The following is a 20,589-nucleotide window of genomic DNA, read 5'->3' on the forward strand; positions in this document are numbered from 1 at the left end:
GCACGGCGCTTCTACCTCTGGGCACTAAGCAAAATCCTTGGTTTCTTAAGCAGCATTTCTCAACCTGTGGGTCGTGACCCAAAGGTGTCTCAAAAACATATGAAGGGGTTGTGAACAAACTTTAAATATGGATTCTCCTTCAAAAGAGAAACATGTAGGAAACAGGGACTTTTTCCTTGCAGTCTGGCAAAATTCCAGAGAGCTATTTGGGGCCCCCCTGCCCCACACACTGTGGGGCTAGGGCCTGGGGGTAGTGGGTCAGGAGTGAGGGGCACTGTGTTGGGACTGGCCACTGATGTTTACAAAAAAAGGTTGAGAACCACTGTCTTAAAGCATAGCTGGCACCAGGTTACTCCCATGGTATAACACTGTACTGGGCTATCCAGCTGGCATCCCATGGCCTGCCTGTGGCCTTTGAATTAGCATGCAGCCACTCTCCACCCCAGTTTTTCCTGCCCCCGTGGGCGGGAGGAGGCTGGAGTACCCAAACTGCACATGTAGCAAAGAAGGGAATTGGGCCTGCTGCACTGGAAGTGGGTTGTGTGCACAGCTGGGAAGGGGAGAGTGGGGAGCTGGGATGGCTGTGCTGCAAGGAGCTGTCCACACTGTCCCACTGAAGTGGGAGCCAGCTTTCTTTTGTGGCGTGTGGGGCCCCCAGTCCATAGCCCTTCCGGTATGTGGCCCCTGGCTGCCCAAAGTTGGATGGCCCTGTTGCAATATATTAACTGGAAGTTGTAATCATTTAGCTTTGTGCAAAATAAGAGGTTTCTTCCCTCCTGTTTTTATAAAACTTTGAGCTACCTCCTTCCTAGACCCACCCATTTCCTTCATAAATCACCCAGTGTGTGCAGTCTTAAGGGTTTTTTCTTTGTGGCTGTTCAGTGTTCCTTTTGGACCTCCTATTCATAAGAGTGAAGCTGTTTTGAACCCACCTCTCTGCAACACCAGTAAGAACCACGTCTATGTAATCTTAATAGTCAGTATTGGTATTATGATAGACACAGAAGTCTCATTGTGGGATCGGTACTTTCTGCTGTGTGCTGTACAACCATGAAGCACAATGCCTTACTTGGAAGGCTTTATGATCTGAAGTTCTTGTATGTTCATCCTTAGTCCTCTGTCCTGGTTGTAGCCTGTCTTTATTCAAGGTAATCATTCATGCCAGGATTTAGCTGCTGCCCAGAATTGCACTATACAGGCCTCTTCAGTGATCTGATTCTTCTCGGTATTCCTCTGCAGCGGCACTAGTTAAATCCTGCTGCATTGCATGGTAGGCTGCTGCTGTCTTCCTAGTCTGCAGAGCTAGAACAGCCCACTCCTTCTGGCTGTGCAAGTCACTGTTAATTCAAAATGTGGTTCCTTGTACTCACCCCAAAACAGTCTGTGTTCTACTCTCTCCGTGGATAGTTTCAGCACCTCCTCCAGTCTCCATTGCAGGCGATGAGGATGTCAGTTGTTGAAGCCCACATTGCTTCTTACAAAAGGGGACCTCATTTCCCACCACAGCCTCCCCTTCTAGTTTCAGAGTAAGACAGCAGTGCTGGAGACAGAGGGTTGGGTAGGAGGAAGCCAGGCACATTGCACAGCCCCGAAGGCTGCTGAGACGGAGGAGTGCTCTGCATCAGAGTGGAGGCCACTTCTTGCAAGCCAACCTGAAACCTACACTGAAATCTGCCAAGGGAATGGCTTATTGAGAGATGGTTGGCGTGAGAAAGCAAGCACTCCCCTGTTGCTGCAGAGGGAGAGAAGACTAAGCAGTCCCTATTCCACTGGAAAATGGGATGGACAGCAGCGCAGGCCCTCAACATGAAAGGAAAGTGGAGCAGTGGGCTGAGACCCAGTGAGGTGAATGGAGGAGGCTTCCAGTGAGACTGAACAACTAAGAGGAAGGGATGTATACTGAGCAAGACTGCACCAAGAAACCTTTTCCTTTGAAGGACTTTAGCACCATGCATTGCATGAGGCTGCAGAAAGACTCCAGAGAAAGTACCCTGTGTGTCACAATTAGAGGCTGCAGAAATTCCCCCCTCCCTTCCTTTAGAGCTGTGCTCCAGCATCTTGACTGAGAAAACCTACACCCTCTGAACAGCATACCCCAGTCCCTGTGTCTGCCTCAGCCTGCGGACAGCCTGTGACAATAGCTTACAGATTTGAATGTATCCTGGTAGAATAGCTCTGTCCTAGTGATGGCAGCTCCACTGACAGCATGAGGAGCTGCTTGGTTGCTGATTAATTTGGCAGAAACAGCACAACTGCTGCATGTGCGTGTCCCTTCTGTCTCCTTCCTGTGCCCTTTGGGTACAAAATACCCAACTGCACTGTACTTGCCAGCCAACTCCTGCAAGACTTGGAGCTCTTTGGCATGTTGTAGATGCAGGAAGGAAAAAAACAAACCCTATGAGGCAGTATAACCCGGCCCTGAATGACTCATTCAGTAGTTCTTTGTGCATTTCATGTTTAAGTCCTCCATTTTTTAATTGAAGCAAAACCGTGGCATAATGTGCTGTGCTGGCGCCCCACTGACTCTAGGGGCACAGCAGTAATGGAAACAGTGGAGACTGGCAAAATGGGCACGGGGGCTGCAGTGGGTTTCTGTCTCTTTCCTCCCTCACAGTGGTTAGGGCACATAAATAAGCAACAGCCTGAATCACCTCCAGAAGTCACTGGACCTAGGCTTTCAGCCACAGTAGCAGAGGCTCAGGCTTTTAGATCCCGTGGTCCGGGTGATTTCTGATCCCTGCAGATGGCACACATTTTCAGTAGGGCCCCAGTGGTCTCCAGTCTGTCTCCCTTGTAGGGCTTGGGCATGTGCAGTCAGAGGAGTCCACAACACACCCCAGTCCAGACAAAGGAGAGGTGGCCAGTGAAAGTGAACAAGGCAAGGACAGACATAGGCCAGCAGCACAGCTGTGGCGCATGCAACGGGTTAAAGCATTTCTGTTGCTCCCTCAAATCTGCCACACAGGAGCCCTCAGGGGGGCTGGCCCTGGGTTCTCCGATTGCAGTGGCGAAGGGAGGGGCAGAAGGTGGGGACTTCTCCAGCAGGCAGCTCTGCCAATCCGCAAGCCGCCAGCCGCTTGTCCCAACCCCCTCCCGGCTCTGCAGCAGAACGGCTCTGCCCTCTGTGCACTGCCTCGCTAGCTCGCTCTTTCTCTTCTGCCATCTTCCCGTTGCAAAGCATTTCTGGGAGCCGCATGTGGGTGACGCAGCAGCATTGTTTGCAGGCACAGGAAGCCACTGCTGCTGCTGAAGGGTTCTGGAAAGAGCACACTGCTGCCTGTGCAGCTACCCAGCCTGGGGAGGAAGGGGGAGGTTTTCCAAACATGTCCTTGCCACCTGGGGGTCTGGCTGGAGTGCACTAGATCTGAAAAAGTGGCAGGGGGAAAACCCTACAGCTCGCAGTGCAGGCAACGAAACAAAGAGCCTCGGAAACTTCACCCGAGAGCCCCGGCAGCTCCAGAGGGACAAGGCACGCAAGGTCAGGCAGCTGGCAAAGCTTTTTATTTGGTGGGTCTGGGGGCACAGATGGGAAGGGGGTGGGGGGACTCCATTGCCATCCCTGTTTTCACAGGGCAGGGCTGTCGCTCGCCTGCAAAACCCTACTGAAGTAGTGCGTGGTCAGGGCTCGAGCTCACCGCTCTGCACTGACCAGGGCTAGGGGGTGCTTGCTTATGTGGGGGACCCTGCTCCTTCTTGCCGAGAAAGCCCATGACGGGTGCCTGCCATCCCCTTCCCCCTCTAAGTCAGGGCATTGTCTGCTCGTGCTGGCTTCTCGCAGCAGGGGAGCTCAAGTCTGGGATCCAGGGCAGTGGGACAGCAGCTAAGAGCAGAATGTGCCTATTTGGGGTCCTCCAGCCTAAACCATTCTGCCTGGCTAGCTGGCAGACATGGGTGTTCCCCCTCCCACTCAGTTGGTTGTGCATGTCTGAACAGCTACCCCCTGAAGTGCCCCGGGCAGGGGAGAGTGTGCATTCCCCCCTCCCAGCTTGAACAGACAGGCATTGAGGCGTGTATGTCTGAATGCCCCCGAGACCCTGACCTTTCCTTTGAGCATGTGCTCATGGGAAGGCTGACTGCTAGAGGAGGAAGGTCTTTGGGCACCGTGCTGCGCTGTGCTGCTGGGGAGCGGAGGCTGCTACTTCCTGCCACCCGCAGCCTTCTGAGAAGGGCGGGGGAGCTGCTGGAAAGCAGCCCTTCACAGTAGAGCCTTTCTCTGGGAACATGCCTCCCCTTGGGTAAGTGATCCCAGCCCATGCCTGCTCCCAGCTCCCTTCTGGCAGCAGGAAGTGCTGTGCTCCAGCTCCAAGCACATGGGGATGCCAGTAAGAGATTCCTGAAAACGTAGCCATAGCAACACGAAGTAAATAAAGCACCTCTGCAACGGCTGGGTGGGTAGGGCAAGGAGCAGGAGCATCTGTGATAGCAACAGGGATCTAGCTCCTCCAGGGCTGCAGGCACTTGTTACTGACACTTGGTCAAGAGGTTGATGTTCCAGAGTGACAGACAGGGAAGCCAGTGCTGGGGACGTGCCCAGACACTCCAGTATCATTTGATCTTAAAGCCAGATTGGGAGGCGAAGTGGGCAGAAGCTTCTAGCTTACCTGGCATCCAGCACATGGCTGCGGGGTTCCTGATTTGCACTCCAACCCAGCCCTGTGCTCTGGCTGCTGCTTCACACTGTAGCAAGCACCAAGAACTGTCAGACTGGCTGAGCTGCCTCCTCCCAGCCCTGTGGGGGTGTCTCAAATGCGCATCTTCCCCAGCACCATGGCTCTGCAGGCTCTGCCGGGGGAGCCTTGGGGCTCAAACATGGAGTTTATTGACAAGCACTCATAGAGCGCACCTCAGTTAACAATAAATATGTTGTATGTGGGAAGGAGCTGGTGGGCAAGAGCTTGGGGTAGAAGAGGTTTCTTCCCCAGCCACCACAGCAGTGGCTGAAGCAGAAGCATCAGGCTTTTCTCATGTACCTATGCTTCTCATTCCTTCCTCTTGTCTTCCTGGCTTCCCTAGCTGCTGCTAGAAGAGTACGCAAACAGCGACCCCAAACTGGCACTTACAGGCATCCCTATCGTCCAGTGGCCCAAGAGAGATAAGGTAAGAGGCGGGGCTCTTGTGTTGCTCAACTCCTGAGGGTGAGGGACTTACATAGCCCTTTTCCCCTCTGCTGCATTCTGTACAAAGCTAAAACTGATGGTGGAATCAGGATACCTGTAGCTATGCAATCCCATTTCCCAGTGATCCTCCAACACGGAATGGAAGAAGTCTTCCACCACCTCCCTGCATCTCATCATACAGTCCTTAAGGGGGAGAAATGTAAATAAGATGAAGAGCATTGAGAGAATCATTGGAGGTGGGAGAAAGGGAGAGTGGTGCTGTCACAACCTCCTGCAGGTGAAGTGCAAAGTTCACAAGTTAATGATCAATGTGAATCTAAGCCCATTTGGTAGGAACAAAGACTTATTTCCAACTACAGGCAAGCACCTGCCCCCTAGCTTTTAAGTGAGCAAGCTCCCTATGTGACCTGTAGCCCTCCTGCATCCCAAAGCTACCCCCTTTACTCTAGCCCTATCTCCACCAATCCCATAGAAGAGCAGAGCAGGTGTTTCTGCCTGCATTTCTGGAAATTGAGTTCCTGCCTCCCTCCAAAGGGTCTTTTCCACAGATAGCAGCTGACCAGTCAGGCTCTGAACTGAACTGCCCTGCTCCGCCTTCTTCCATGTGGGTGTTGTCACTGGTCTGAATACCAGCCATTCACAGGCAGATGGGAGTTGCCACTCAACGCCATTCCTCATTTTCGTCCCAAATCTGGCCACCAGTCGAGGAGCTGAAATGGTGTCACATGACTGACTTGCTGAGTTACCTGCCACCAAAAGCAAATAGTGGCAGCAAAAATCTCACACAGGTACCCATAGGTTGGAAGTTGTTTGCATAGATTGTTTGGCAAATGCGTAAGAACAGGCAGGGAGTTCATAAACCAGAAACTGTTCACAGCAAAGAACGGAGCACATTGGCTAACACGGGCAGCTTTTAATGAGTTTAATTTATTGTCAGGAGGTTGGATAACCTGAGTTCCTATTCTCTATGATTCAGAAGAAAGCAAATATAATGCTGTCCCCCACCAGAATCTTCAGTTGGGTTTTGATCTTTAACCACCTATCTTGTACTTCTATTGCCAGCTAAAGTTCCAGGCCCGACCAAAGTTGCGGTTGCCCACCATCCCCATCACCAAGCCTCACACCATGAAGCCAGCCCCACGCCCAGCACCTGTAAGGCCCACGGTCTCTCCGATTGTGTCGGGAGCAAGGCGGAGGCGGGTGCGGTGCCGTAAATGCAAGGCCTGCATGCAGGGCGAGTGTGGCATGTGCCACTACTGCAGGGATATGAAGAAGTTTGGTGGGCCTGGTCGCATGAAGCAGTCCTGTGTCCTCCGGCAATGCTTAGCGGTGAGTCCTGCTGCCTGAAACTCCCTGAAGGGAGGGTGAACAACAAGAATGACCAGCCCCCAAGGGGTAGAGTGGGCAGGGATCCATCCCAAGGACAAAGATGGAGGGGTAGTTGCTTTCACAGATGGAAGATCTAAGCAGGTTTGGAGGGAAGATGGTAAAAGAACAGGATCCAGCAGGTTCTCTCAGTGCAAGGGACATGACCCAAAGGCAGCCCCTGGAATGACCAGTTCTGTAAGCAAGAGAGTAGTTCCTCTGGGTTGCATGATCCCTGGGTTTCACTCTTGGTTTCCTTTGTAGCCCAGGCTGCCTCACTCTGTTACGTGTGCACTTTGTGGGGAGGTGGATCAGAATGAAGACTCGCAGGACTTTGAGAAGAAGCTCATGGAGTGCTGCATCTGCAATGAGATAGTTCATCCTGGCTGCCTGCAGGTGGGATAGGGCTCAGGCTGGGTCCAGTCCACCCCCCACCCCACAGCCATCCATACCCATTGCCATGGGCAGGGAGAGGCAAAGGGCCATTGGACAGAGACTAACCATTTGGTATCTTCCATCTGCAGATGGATGGGGAAGGGCTGCTCAATGATGAATTGCCCAACTGCTGGGAATGTCCAAAGTGCTACCAGGGTGATGACTCTGAGAAAGGCCAGGTAAGAGGAGAACTTCACTGTGAGCTGTGCCAAGAGAAGCCACAGGAACAGGAGGAGAATGGGCGTGTGTGCGTTGCTTTGCAAATGCACATCCCTCACTGCTGTGGAGGTGTGAAGTGTTTGGGCCCATTGTATGGGGGATGAAGGGAGAGGAAGCCCAGCTGTGTGTGGTATGATAGTCCTGAATGCTGAGCAGGTGGACATTGATGGTGTCTATGGCAGTATGGAGAGTGGGGTTGGATGTTGTTGCATGTGGACAGCAGACACAATGGCATCTCTGTGGGGCCTGGTGTTGGCAGGCAGGCACTGGTGGAGATGTAGCACAACAGTGGGGGTCATGTGGCTGGCAAGCACTGTTGGAGCTTGGTGCTATTAACTTCCAGTGGAGCAGGTTCATAGCTCTGTCATCCATGCCCTCCTGGCCTTTGCAGAAGGCCCAGCTACCAGCAAAGCTCACTACCCCCCAGAAGAAACGGCTGTTCCAACGGCAGTCGCACCCAGACCCTGTTGCTAAGCAGCAAGTGAACTATGTGCGCCGCAGGCTGGCCAAGTGGAGGCTGGCAGCACTGCCTAGGCGGCGGACCCATGGCTACCAGATCATACGTAGGACGTTCCCTGCCGTCCCAGACAAGACTCTGCCAGCGAAAGCAAGCAAGGTGGGGGGGAGGGGGGGGCAGCATTCTGTTTCCTTCACTCCAGCTGAGGCTCAAGTCCCTTCCTTGTGGGTAATGTGCACCCTTTTGGCACCTCCTTTCATTTTAATTGCCTGAACACTTGACTTTGGGTGGGAAACCTGTCAATCTTGACACTACTGGTGAGAACTTTGCATGTTTCCCTCCTGAGTACTGTGGGTTGGGGAGGAGGGTGTGGGTGCCTTATTGGTCCCAGGAGATAGCAGTCTTATTCATAGATTCACAGATTGTAGAGTTGGAAGGGACCGCATTGGATCATCGTGTCCCACCCCCCGCCCCTGGCAGGAAGGAGGACCGAGGTCAGATGACCACAGCCAGGTGACTAGCCTCCTCTTGAAGACCTCCAAGCTAGGTGATAGCACCACCTCTCTTGGAAGCCCATTCCAGATCCTGGCCACCCTTACTGTGAAAAATTTCATCCTAATATCAAACCTAAATCCGCTCTCAACTAGTTTACACCCGTTATTCCTAGTCTCTCCCTGGGGCGCCCTAGTAAACTGCGCTTCCCCTATTCCCCATTGACCTCCCCTAATAAATTTATAGGCAGCCACAAGATCTCCCCTCAGCCGTCTCTTGTGAAGGCTGAAGAGATTCAGCTCTCTCAACCTCCCCCCATAGGGTCTATCACGAAGGCCACTAATCATGTGAGTAGCCCTCCTCTGGACCCTCTCAAGATTCCCGCATCCCTCTTGAAGTGTGGCGTCCAAAACTGGACACTGTACTCCAGCTGCAGCCTGACCAGTGCCGCATAGAGGGGGAGCATCACCTCCTTTGTTCTGTTAGTCATGCACCTGCTAATGCACAACAAGGTGCAATTGGCCTTGTTAATGGCCTCGTTACACTGCCGGCTCATGTTCATCTTGGAGTCAGTTATGACTCCAAGATCCCTTTCTGCCTCCGAGCTGCTGAGAAGGACACTCCCCAACCTATAGGTTTGCTGGGGGTTCCTCCTTCCCTTATGGCTTAAACCTCCTTCCTCCTTATGGCTTAAACCTCTCCCACACGCACTGCTGCCACCACTAAGTTCAGCGAGAGCTGCAGGGTGCTGTGTGTTCAGTCAGGCCACTTGGAATGTCTCCTACATCCATACCAAGGCATCTCACCATTTACAGCCAGCACCCTCTACCCCCCAATTTAGTCCCTCTGGGGCATTGTAACACTAGCAATTCCTGGTGTAATTGGGCTTGTGCGTAAAGGAAGAGTTGCTGATCGTGTGCTAGAAACTGCAGACAGATTTGCCCCTCTCAGGAGACCAGTCGTGATCTGGGGACCTCATAGTCTTGCCATGGATTGGAAGGAAGGTTGCCATAAAGAATCCCACAGCCCTGGGATAAGTTCATTTGAGACTCATGAGGCTGTAATGCTCTTCACACCCTCCCCCTTTTATCAGTCAGTGTTGGGAGAGCAGATAGCCTGCTGGCTTTCCCTTACTGATGGTGCGGAGCCCAGAGGAAAGGGTGGAGTGGGGTGAGTTTTCAGTTTCCCTCTTTGACATACTAAACAGTGGTGGGGTCCCCTTGTACAATGTTTCAGCAAAACACTCTTGTCCATGTAAGTGTGACGCTACCTCAGTACACTCCTGGTGTTTCTCCTGTTGGCATGTTGCCTACCAGATGGTATGGGGCACGGGGGCTACCCAGGCCTCATGCTGTTGATCTAAGGTGTTGATGCCCCTCTCTGCCTGCCTTACAGAAGCGGAAGATGGAGGAGAGCGATGAGGACACGGTTCAGGCCAAAGTCTTGCGGCCCTTGCGAAGCTGTGAAGAGCCCCTGACTCCCCCACCAAACTCACCCACCCCCATGCTGCAGTTGATTCATGACCCAGCATCACCGCGGGGCATGGTGACACGGTCATCCCCAGGGGCTGGCCCCAGTGACCATCACAGTGCCAGCCGGGATGAGCGCTTCAAGCGGCGGCAGTTGCTGCGACTCCAAGCCACAGAACGCACAATGGTGCGGGAGAAGGAGAACAACCCCAGTGGCAAGAAGGAGCTGTCGGAGGTGGAGAAAGCCAAACTCCACGGCTCCTATCTCACGGTCACGCTGCAGAGGCCCACCAAAGACATGCATGGCACCTCCATTGTGCCCAAACTGCAAGCCATCACCGCCTCCTCCACCAACCTACGGCACTCTCCCCGCGTGGTCATGCGCCATAGCCCAGCAAGGACGCCCCAGCGGGGCGGGGATGAGGAAGCAGAGGATGAGGAGGAGGAGGAGGAAGAAGAAGATGAAAGTGCGGAGGAGGGTGGGGCAGCCCGCCTCAATGGCAAAGGTCGGCTGCAGGATGGAGAGGAAAGCTGGATGCAGCGTGAGGTGTGGATGTCAGTGTTCCGCTACCTCACTCGCAGAGAGCTCTGTGAATGTATGCGGGTGTGCAAGACTTGGTACAAATGGTAAGTGCATGGCAGCTGCCACCCTTGCCCACCCTTCTCTGGCCTCCCAAGGAGCTGTCCAGTGTCATCTCTGCCCAGTCAAAGGCAGTGGTCAATGCCATCTAATTGCTCCTCTGTACCAATAGGGTGATGAATAAGGAAGGGCCAGGGGGGGGTCTTGCTTCAATTATGATGAAATCCCTTGGAGCTGGCAGGTATCAGGCCCCTTGCTCTCTGGTTGTGTCCCTTTTCCCTGTGGGAAGAGGCATATATGATGCAGGAAGACTGTCAGGATGCAACCTGTGCCATACCCCTTTGCCAGCATCAAGGAGTAAGCCCCTACTTTTCTGGCATGACCCTTTGGACCACAACCTTTCAGTTTTCTTCTCCATTGAAAAGCGCTTCCCAGGCTGCAGTTTAAGGGCATCTTCAGTCCTAACCAGTTCCATCCTTTCCCTGTTACAAGTGCCCACTGTGCCCAGTCCTGGGCTCTCTTCTTCTTTCATGTGGCAGCTGCTGTGTGTCCTTCTCCCATCTCCCCCCTTCCCTTGGCCTTGCAGTTTGGCTTGTTTAGCCCAGTAAAGCAAAGGCTGAGCAGGGGTGTGACTTCTGTCTATAAACCATACACACCAGGGATGGAGAAAAACAATCTAAGCTAAAGGGCAGCATTGGTACAAGGACATGTGGGCATAAACTGGCTATGAAAAGCCTTAGGCAGAGAAATTAGAAGGCTTGTAACTGTCAGAGCAGAGAGTCTCTGGAACAGCCCTGCAGTAGAAATACAGGGAGTGAAGAGCCTGAGCTTCAAGATGGAGCTCGTTTGCCTTATGACGGGGATTATATAAGGCAGTGCCTGCTGTAGTGGGGCACTGGACTTGGCCCAGCAGGTTCCCTCCAGTCTCTTGTTTTTAGGCTCTACAAACTAGCTGATGAGAGAGTAGTAAATCTGTTGCCTATAAAGGGCAACAGTGCAAGCAAGGACAGTACAGATGGCAGAACCTTTTGCTGCAGGACTGATGCAGAAACCCTGATACATCCCATAAGTTCTGGTTATCTCCCGGCCTCTTCCCTGGACCCTCCTGGGTTGCCAGCATCCCAAGAGGGATGTGGGATTTGTCTGTTCCAGCCATAGGACTTACTCTCCAACTCAGCATGCTAATAACTCCATCAGCTTTGAGTGTCCTCTGGGCTGAGTGAGGAGTATTGAGAACGAACCCTCCAGGCTGAGTGTCTGCCCTGTGGGAGGGGATTAGCCTGGTAAGTGCACTGCAACCCACAGCTAACAGATAAACAGGGAAAGGCCTCTGTTGCCCCTGGTGTGCCTTTGCTCTCCCTGTTGTAGTACAGCAAAACCCAACTGCAGCACAGCTGATTCAGGGCAGCAAAATGACCTGTGGTCTGGGGGACAGATTCTAGAAATAAATCCTCCTATACACAGCAGGAGGGGGGTAGAGGTGGGAACAACTCCTGGGAAAGCCTGCTGGAGCTTGACTGTCACACCAGGCACCGTGCACATGTTCATGTTACCCAGGAACCTCTCCTTTGTTATCTGGCAGGCTTCTCCTGTCTAAGTTGGGTCTTTTTGTCTGTCTCTGGCTCAGGTGCTGTGACAAGAGATTGTGGACAAAGATTGACTTGAGCAGGTGCAAGTCCATCACCCCCCAGGCTCTGAGTGGCATCATCAAAAGGCAGCCAGTCAGCCTCGACCTCAGCTGGACCAATATCTCCAAAAAACAGCTCACCTGGCTTGTCAACAGGTTGCCAGGTGAGCGGGGTCTGTGGTGGACCAGGGAGGAGATGGTGCTTTGCCTCTGCAACACATCATGCTGGGGATGAAGTAAAACCGCCCTGGGCCATCAGCCCTTGGGCCAGGTGCACTGCCACCATTCTGAGTAGTCAGCTAGTCAACAGGTACTATCTTGAGGCACTGGCTAATCCAAGCATCCCTTGCAGTTGTGATTCAATTTAGTGCTTTCACTCTATCCCCGGGGCAGCTTATGGCAAGAGCTCCCAGAAGGTTCGGGTGCTTGAGAAGCTGGCCCTAGTAATGAGATGCCCTGTTCTGTAAAATGAATCCAGTATCCCAATACCTCCCCAATGTTGAGGAGATGGCTCCACTCGAGCCATGCAAAGGCAAGGCAGTATCCAGGGTCTCTGTTCATCAAGGCTTGGCCTTTCCCAGAGCAGAAGCTGGAGGCAAATTCTCCAAATATGCAAGGTGGTGGCAAGAGAAGGAGCCTAGCAGCCAAAGCAGATGTCCTACAGCTTGATCAATCTGACTTGATGCATTCTGTCTCTCGTTCCTTCGGCAGGCCTGAAAGACCTCATCCTTGCAGGCTGCTCCTGGTCTGCAGTCTGTGCTCTCAGTACCTCCAGCTGCCCCCTTCTCAGGACCCTCGATCTTCGGTGGGCAGTAGGAATCAAGGACCCACAGATCCGGGACTTGCTCACACCTCCGACAGACAAACCAAGTATGTTGGTTCCCGGGTCACACGTACCAGTTGAGACATGGGCACCATGGCTATGCAGGACAGTTACCAAGGAGGGTGGGAAAGCTGCCAGTGCTGTGAGCTTGCTGTGCTGCTTCACAGACTGATATTCTGGGACTGAATGGGCTGGTGGTCAGGGATGGACAGCTATGTCCTCTAGAACAGCATTTCTCAACTCACGGGTCACGACCCAAAAGTGGGTCACAAGAATATTTGAAAGGGTCATGAACAAACTTAAAAAATGGATTCTCCTTTAAAGGAAAAAAAAACCAAGGGAAACTGGCTTTTCCCTTGCAGGCTGACAGAGTTCCAGCCTGCAAGGGGCTGCTTGGGAGGCCCCTCATGCCTTCTATGCACCCACCCCACACATGGGGCTGGGGCCTGGGGACAGCAGGTTGGGAGTGAAGGGGCACTGTTTTGGGCCTGGCCATTGATGTTTACAAATAGGTCCTGATACAAAAAAGGTTGAGAACCACTGCTCTAGAAGAGGTTTTGAGGGGGCCCAGCCTTAGAAGCACTCAAAGGCAGCACGAGACCACAAATTGACTTGACTTTCTTACCTGCCTCTAAAGGTCAGGACAATCGCAGCAAACTCCGCAACATGATAGACTTCCGGTTAGCTGGCCTGGACATCACCGATGCCACGCTGCGGCTCATCATCCGCCACATGCCTCTGCTCTCACGTCTCGACCTTAGTCACTGCAACCACCTCACGGACCAGTCAGCCAACCTCCTAACGGCTGTGGGGTCTTCCACACGCAACTCGCTCACAGAGCTCAACATGGCAGGTACAGGTCTAGCACCCAGCTAGGCTGGTGTTCAGTTTCTGTGCATCCTTGCTTAACAGGGGTTACTACTGCTGGGACCTGGGGGAGTGTTGAGTCCTTGTCTATACCACCGTGACAGCAGGCTGCGGCTGTTTTTCCCTGAGCACATCCTGACAACCTGCAGGCACGCTCCAAACCTGAAAATATGCCAGTGAGGCCCTCTGTGGCTGCTTTTAAGACCACAGTCTCTAGCCTGCTGGGCACATCCTCTGGTGATCTCCAGGTTAAGAGCCTGTCTTTGTCTGAGTGTAACCCAAATGTAGCTTGCTGTGGTGTACACTAGCCTAGCTTATGGGTCAGGCCTGGCCTGCTTTCTGTCCTGGCCAAGAAAGCTGAGTGACCTCTGACTTGGGGATGGAGCATGGGACATGGCTGGGAAACACCCTGCAGCTAGCAATCTGCTATTAAGGCTGAGTGGGGGTTATTGGCTCACGTGAAGTATGTGAAACACTGGCTGCAGTTCGCAAGACTTAGGGAAACCACTGGGCAAGTTGGGTCCTAGAATTCCTGTTGCCGCGCTATACAAGAACACCTCCGCTCTCTCCTCAGGTTGCAATAAGCTGACAGACCAGGCCCTGCTCTACCTGCGGCGCATCTCCAACGTCACCCTGATTGACCTGCGAGGCTGCAAGCAGATCACCCGGAAGGCCTGCGAGCACTTCATCTCGGACCTGTCCATCAACAGCCTTTACTGCCTGTCTGATGAGAAGCTGATCCAGAAGATCAGCTAGAGACCAAGCCCAGGCAGACTGAGGAGAAGGAAAGATCCCATCCCACCCCTCTCGGAGAGCCGCTCCTCCTTCCCCCCCCCCCCCCACTCTGTCCTGCTTTGAGGCCAGCATTGTGCCCACCTCCCCTGCCCAAATCCACAGGCAGGTCAGAGGCCAGCCTGACTCCACAGTTGTCCTCCTCCTGGGACTTTGCTGATGAAGATGTCCTGTCAGGCTGGCCAGTAGCTGAGGAGGAATGGGCAAACGCAGGGGGAGCTCGCTCAGAGGCTGCCCGCTCTTAGTCTGAAGTTGAAGTTGTGTCAAGGTCTCTGCATGGAGGAACATGCCCCCTTTTCTCCTCGCCTCAGCACCCCGGAACAGATTTTTGCTTCCTAGTTAGCATGGGTGAGGGGAGCAATACCCTCCCCATGGAAGAGGGATTGCAGCTGGACAGTCTGGAACAAGCTTGCGCCCCATCTCCTCCCCGGTGCCACCCCCATCATGTACATCTCTTGGGATCCCATGGTTTTTTGGTAACCTAGTTTGTCCTGCCATGTCTGCACCCTTCCTTTAAGCTTTCCCTCTTCTTGGCCTTGACTAGCAAAAGTGACTGAGGTTCCCCCACTGCTGTGTTTGGTGGTTCTTCTTGCAGAGAGGATGAGCCCTGGAGTGGCTGGAGGAGGTTGGACAGTGGGTTCTTGCAGGTGGATGCCTCTTTCATGGCTAGCTGGGGAAGGGTGGGTTACAGCCCCTGTCCCACTTTAGGAGGCAAGGTTGGACATGTTGAGCTTCCGCTCTGGGGTGGCAATGGCTTGCTCAGAGCAGTGTTTACCCACACACCGGCCAGGGGATGGAGAGTCCAGGTTCTCCTCTCCCTTCTTAGAAGGGAACAGGGAAGGATGTCTTCAGGGGGCACAGGTACATCAGAGCTCAGGGAGGACTCAGAAGGCATCAGACAGGGTTTCCAGATCCTGCATGGGGTGGGTTGCACCTTCTCCCCAGCCTCCTGTATGCAGCCTAGTATCATTAAGCACTCTTGGGACACTGCAGCCAGAGGAGAAAACCCTTCTCTGTCTTGCCACCCAGGGCGTAGCTATTGGCTCTTGAATGGGGAGATGAGGATGGGGGTGTCATTGCCCCCACCCCCACACCCTTTAGCTGCCACTTTTTCCTTTGCAATGAATGGTCGGTCCAAAGAACCTCTCTCTTGGGCAGCAGAGAGCTTTTTGCACTTTAAAAAAAAAAAAAAAAGGTTGGAATCTTATTTTGGGTCACTGTTTTATTTTCCCCCCCTGCCCTCCCCTTCTCCCCTCCCCCCCAGCCCCCAGAGTGACTGGACACTCCCCCAACTGAGAGCTTGTCAATGTAATGCACATTTTGCACTGTGCTCTCTTCTTCCACCACCTCCTGCCTCCACACCCCAACCCCACTTATCTCTGAGCATACTGATAGCACAAAACCAGACTGCCCGTGCGCTCCCCTAGTCCGCTCACAAGGCTTGCACAGGAGAAAGCAACTCGAAGCAGCAGGGGAAGAAGGAGGCAGGCCAAGGGCAGTGGCAGAACCTGAAAGGAGGCTAGCACAGATGTACCCTCGCTGCTTCCAAAGCAATAAGGGAGAGGAGGAAGCAGCTGTCACCCCTTCAGCTCTCCTTGCGGCCTGCTGGCTCCAACCGCTCTGGCACCAGTGACCTCTGCTGTGGTGTTGGCTGGGGGCGGGATGAGGCCTTTGTTCAAATCAGCTGAACCCCCAGGGGGTCAGGCCCTGCACTTCCTTCCCCCAGACCTCCATGTTATGAGCCAGGTTCTGTTCTGAGAGGGGGGAAAATGCAAGTGTGATGAATTCCGCAGTGCCTCGGTACATGGGAGTTTTGCTGCAGTTAATTCTGAGAGTTTTGAGCAAAAATTACCCACTTATTCTTGTCGCTGACCTGGGAGTGGAAGCTTTCTTCCTTTTTATGTTCTTTGGTTGCTCCTGTGGTAAACTTTTGAGAAGAATCAAACTATTTTTGTTGGGGTTTTTTTGTTTCCTTTCTAAAGGAATGTGGGGCAGCCACAAGCAGGAGATCAAGGACATCCGACCTGGGGGACGCACCAGCCCTGAGCGTGGCTGGGCTAGCTTTCTTTCCATTTTTTTCTTTTCTTTTCTTTTTTCCCAGTCTGGAAAGCAAAAGTATCTCTGTACCTAAAACAATATGCAGTCAGTACTGAGCTACAGCAGATCGTCGCTACAGGGGGGTGTCAATGCTAGGCAGTGGGGGTGACCAAGCTGATGGGTGAAGGGGCCGGCTAGTGTTTCAGTTCGTTGCCCCATGGCCTTCTCAGACATTGGCCCTCCACCAAGTCTGTGGCTCCAGAGACTTAAAAACTTAAAATGAAGGTGCGATAACTCGTTACCATAACTGGCCACCACCTTGGAGGGCAAGGGGTGAAAATCCACAAAGGAAAGAAGAAAAAAAATAATTATATATATGAAATCACTTAGTGATTTAAAAAACTGCTCCCTAAATAAAACTCCCTAAAGAAAGTCATTATTGTTTAAAGGGTTTGGTTGTGTTTTTTGTGTTGTTTTTTTTTTTCTTCTTTACCCCCCCCTCCCCCCCACACACACACAAAGAAATATTGTAAATATATATATTTTTTGTTGGCAATTTAGAGTCCATCTCCAATGTTTGTGCTTTAAAATTAATTGTAAGCATTAAGGGTAAAAGAAACCAAGTCTTATGTGCTCTCTCAGTTGATATGTTTTGGGTTGGGGGGGCTTATTATTTGGGGCAAAGGGAGGGGGAGCTAGTTGGAATTCTTTTTTTTTTCTTTTTTTTTCTTTTTTGTTGTTTTTTCTTTTTTCTAAGCATTCTCCAATACTGGTTTTAGAGAGAATCTTTGCTCATAAAATTACCACATGGATGGGAGAGACACTTGTGGGGGAGGGGAGGGAAGATACCAGCCTCTGAAGGGAAATATTTTGTTTCTTGGGGGTGGATTTTTGGAATAAAAGTTTAAAGAAAAATGTTTTGGGTGTGCCCATTGTTTCTATACGAGTTGGATGTCTGGTAGACGGTACCACTGTCGGGGTCCTTATTTTACTACTGTTATCCTCCCATCCTGAAATCAAAAAGTAATGCAGTTCTGCAGGGTTATTATTGTGCGCGTGCCTCTGATTACCTGTCTAGTGGCAAATTATGACACTTGCAGCTTCCCCTAAAAGGCAATCTAACTGGTTGCATAGAGGAAGCATTATGTTTTCAATAATATGATCATTGCTTTATGCAGCTGCAGCTTCTGAAAGAGGCCTTCCCTCTTGCCATCTGCCTCCTCCCTTGGAACTATAAATTCCTGTAGTGGTGGAAGGTCAAAACCAGAGAGCTTTCTGGATTCACTACAACTTTTCCCCTCCACATAAACCATCTGAGCCTTAAACAGTCTCTGGTTCCAAGCAGGGGAGAAGTAAAGAGGTCATTGCAGAGGTGTCAGAGCCCTGCCACTTCTTCAGTCACATCTGGTCTTTCTGGTCTCCTGGAAAACCATCATGTTTCAAAACCATACAACTCCTGAGGCTTCGTCTTTAAAGACACAAAAGGTGCGCCCCCATCATCACCACCACCCTGTTCTGGACACCCTTGACTCAGGTGTGTTTCAGTCCAGAGCTGGGAAGGCTCTGTTCCTCCCCACTGGTCCCTGCCTCTGCCTCCCTTTGGGTTTAACTTGAAAAATACCCCTTTTGGACCTGTCTGGATAGGAGACTTATAAGAGAAAAGGCTTTTCAGATCAGCTTATGGTTGTTATGCCCAGCTTCCAACTGCTTATTTGTAGAGGGCTTTGTATGCTCAGGAAGACAATGTAGACATGCCCTGCTGGCGCATGCTGCCCGATGAATCAGCTCCGTGGGCTCCTTGCAACAGAATGCTTCTCCGCCTCTCATCATTCCCTTGCTTATACCTGCTGTTCTGGCCAGTGGAAATTGCAACTCCGGTCTCTTCCCAGCCTCCCACTCATACTGCATCCCTATTTTGATTGTTCTGTTGATGCCCTCCAATGCTCTAGTCTTTCAGGTAAGAAGAATTGGACCCAGTTTTTTCTACTCCCAATAACACAAGCTGCACAGAAATTTCAGCTCTGTGGTGCTTCCTCGGCATGGATGGCCCTGATCTCAGCTGCACAGCAAGCACTATCACACTTGCTGTCTGTTCACATCCATAAGCGTTCTGCAGCACTGTGGTTTCTCCATCTCATTGAACTGACATTGGAAGGCAGATCCACTTGCTTTTCCTCAGGGCTATCAGCTGACATCCCGAGTCACATTTTTTCCCTTTCCAAGCTGGTATTTACAACAGCTTAGCATCTATTGAATGGAGAGGCCTTTTTATCTTGCTGCCTCCATTTCAAACTAAACAGGCTCCACAAGTCTACATGATCACACTAAGCTCCAAGAGTTTTAAAAAAACACTCTTCTTCCCATTCCTTTCCCAAATAGGCAAGTATGAGGTGCTATTGTTTCCTCCTATCTGCTCCTCACACAATCACTTTGGCCTCTTACACAGTAAGTAATTAGGTGATTAACTTGATCCCATCTCATGCTACCTTTTGGCTCCATCCTGCAGTAGACCTTTAAGAATTTTTCCTTCGCTTTCTCCTTCCAGTTTTTGGCAGATGTCATAAGAACGTGCCCTTCCTGAAAATAAGCTGCCTTTCCTACATGTAATGTATGAAAGTTTTTTATTTTTTTCTCTTTGTCCTTAACAAGGAATAACAATCCTTGAGGAAGATATCCCCTGCCAGCCTATGCCAGATTTAGAACAGAGAAGGCATTTGCAATCAAATTTCTTTAACCTAAAATGTCTAGGGTGCTTTGTTCAACATTGTCTAAATTGGCTACAGGCCTAGGGAGAGGGCTAGTAGAGAACTGGAAAACTGAAGTTGCCGAGCCACCCATTTCACAGTAGTTTGGAGTCTTGTCATGGCCCAGGAACCTACTGTGTTAAGCAAAAAGATGATCCGTGTTTACTGTCTAAATCAGTGATTCTCAACCAGGATCCTGTGGCACCCAGGGGTGCTGTAAGATCCTCTTAAGGGTGATGTGCAATATTAGTACTATTAGGAGTCCAAATGTCCCTACCAGATCAACCCAGAGATTTCAAGCAGAAATCTAGTGTCGAAAAACATTCTGCCCTTTTGTCGGCTGAGTTCTTCGCAGCGCAACTGCTGTATTTTTCCATAGTTAAGGAATAAGCAAAAGCTGAGCAAGCCTCTTCCAAGAGGTACCTTGAGTCTAATGAGGTTGAGAACCACTCATTTCAATCATTCCCAATCTGATGTGCATAGGACACTTCTGGCTTGGCTTTGCCTTTAGAAAAAAATCTGTTCTGGAAACCTACGTACCTAGTAAGTAGTCCACAGTGTTGTGCATGTGGCCACTGGCTCAGGTAGCTACTGACTGGGGTAGCCCCTGACCTAGTTCCATTGCTTGAACACCCCTGGAGGAAGGTGAGTGATGGCTGCTTGTACTACAATGGCATCAACCAGCGAAGAGTGGGGAACGATAGTCCCATTTTTGTAAATCCCATCAACTTTTTATCTTTGAAAATAGGACTGAGGTTCAGAGTCGCTGGAGTGCTTCTGGAAATGCTTCTCGTGACCCAGACCTTTTTGGCAGCAGCCATGCCACAAATTAGCTCCACACCCTCCCTCAGTGCCACTCTGCTCCCCTTTCCCTGTTTGATCTGCTGCTTTGCTTTGTGCTTCCTGCCCTGTTTACCACTGTGTTCCCTGTCTCCTCCCTCATCTGCCATGTGCCTCATAGGCTGCCCTTCTGCTTGTGGCGCACAGGTTGCTGGTTGGCCACTCTTGGTCCAGACTATGGAGTCAAGTCATTCCCAGGTCTCCTGAGCCCTACTTGCTGGACTATAAATGCTGTCAATCCCCCAGTCATACTAACTTGAATTCATTGCATCTCTGATTCCTAGACAGGCTGTGAACTTATTCCTTTGCCTTTAGGTAGTGCTTATAACTCTCTGCCTATTTCCTTCCCTTAACCTTAAGGCGGAGGAATTGCCTTCTATAAAGTGCCTGTAAGTGTTATTTCTATTTGTATCCTAGCTTTTAGAAGTACCGGGGATGGATGCACATTGAGTCGGCACAGCAACTTTTTTTTTATCCCTCCTTTCTTTGGAGGTCTCTAAGAGGACTGGAGAGTCAGCAGGGTCACTGGAGAGCTTTTTAAATAAAAGGGCAGGTCCTTACTGATCCAGCCTATGGATTAAATGTGGTCTAACCTGTGGCAACAAAACTTCCCCTATGGAGCTCTGATGGCCTCGATAGTTATAGTGGCCTGTTTGGGGGCTTGTGCAGCAGTTTCTGCAGCTGCTACGGATGTAAAATGGGGGAACCATGGACTTGAGGGGAGG

General features: G+C 51.4%; 1 protein-coding gene across 7 annotated transcripts in view; it reads left to right on the top strand.

Annotated features, from left to right (window-relative positions):
* The window catches only part of KDM2A (lysine demethylase 2A), a 79,189-nt gene extending 61,992 nt beyond the window's left edge, over positions 1–17,197 (top strand). For 6 of the 7 annotated variants that reach the window (XM_059722456.1, XM_059722455.1, XM_059722457.1 and 3 more), the window contains 10 exons: positions 5,014–5,097; positions 6,180–6,446; positions 6,747–6,878; positions 7,007–7,096; positions 7,528–7,752; positions 9,481–10,181; positions 11,762–11,925; positions 12,473–12,631; positions 13,222–13,437; positions 14,026–17,197. In XM_059722456.1, coding sequence (XP_059578439.1) covers positions 5,014–5,097; positions 6,180–6,446; positions 6,747–6,878; positions 7,007–7,096; positions 7,528–7,752; positions 9,481–10,181; positions 11,762–11,925; positions 12,473–12,631; positions 13,222–13,437; positions 14,026–14,207 — 2,220 coding nt within the window. In that variant the 3' untranslated portion in view covers positions 14,208–17,197. The remainder of the gene's footprint in view (positions 1–5,013; positions 5,098–6,179; positions 6,447–6,746; positions 6,879–7,006; positions 7,097–7,527; positions 7,753–9,480; positions 10,182–11,761; positions 11,926–12,472; positions 12,632–13,221; positions 13,438–14,025) is intronic. The other variant, XM_006260090.4, reaches the window with a different exon arrangement.
* Positions 17,198–20,589: the final 3,392 nt, after the last annotated feature.

This window comes from Alligator mississippiensis, chromosome 2 (assembly GCF_030867095.1).
Source record: "Alligator mississippiensis isolate rAllMis1 chromosome 2, rAllMis1, whole genome shotgun sequence".
Classification (NCBI taxonomy): Eukaryota; Metazoa; Chordata; order Crocodylia; family Alligatoridae; genus Alligator; species Alligator mississippiensis.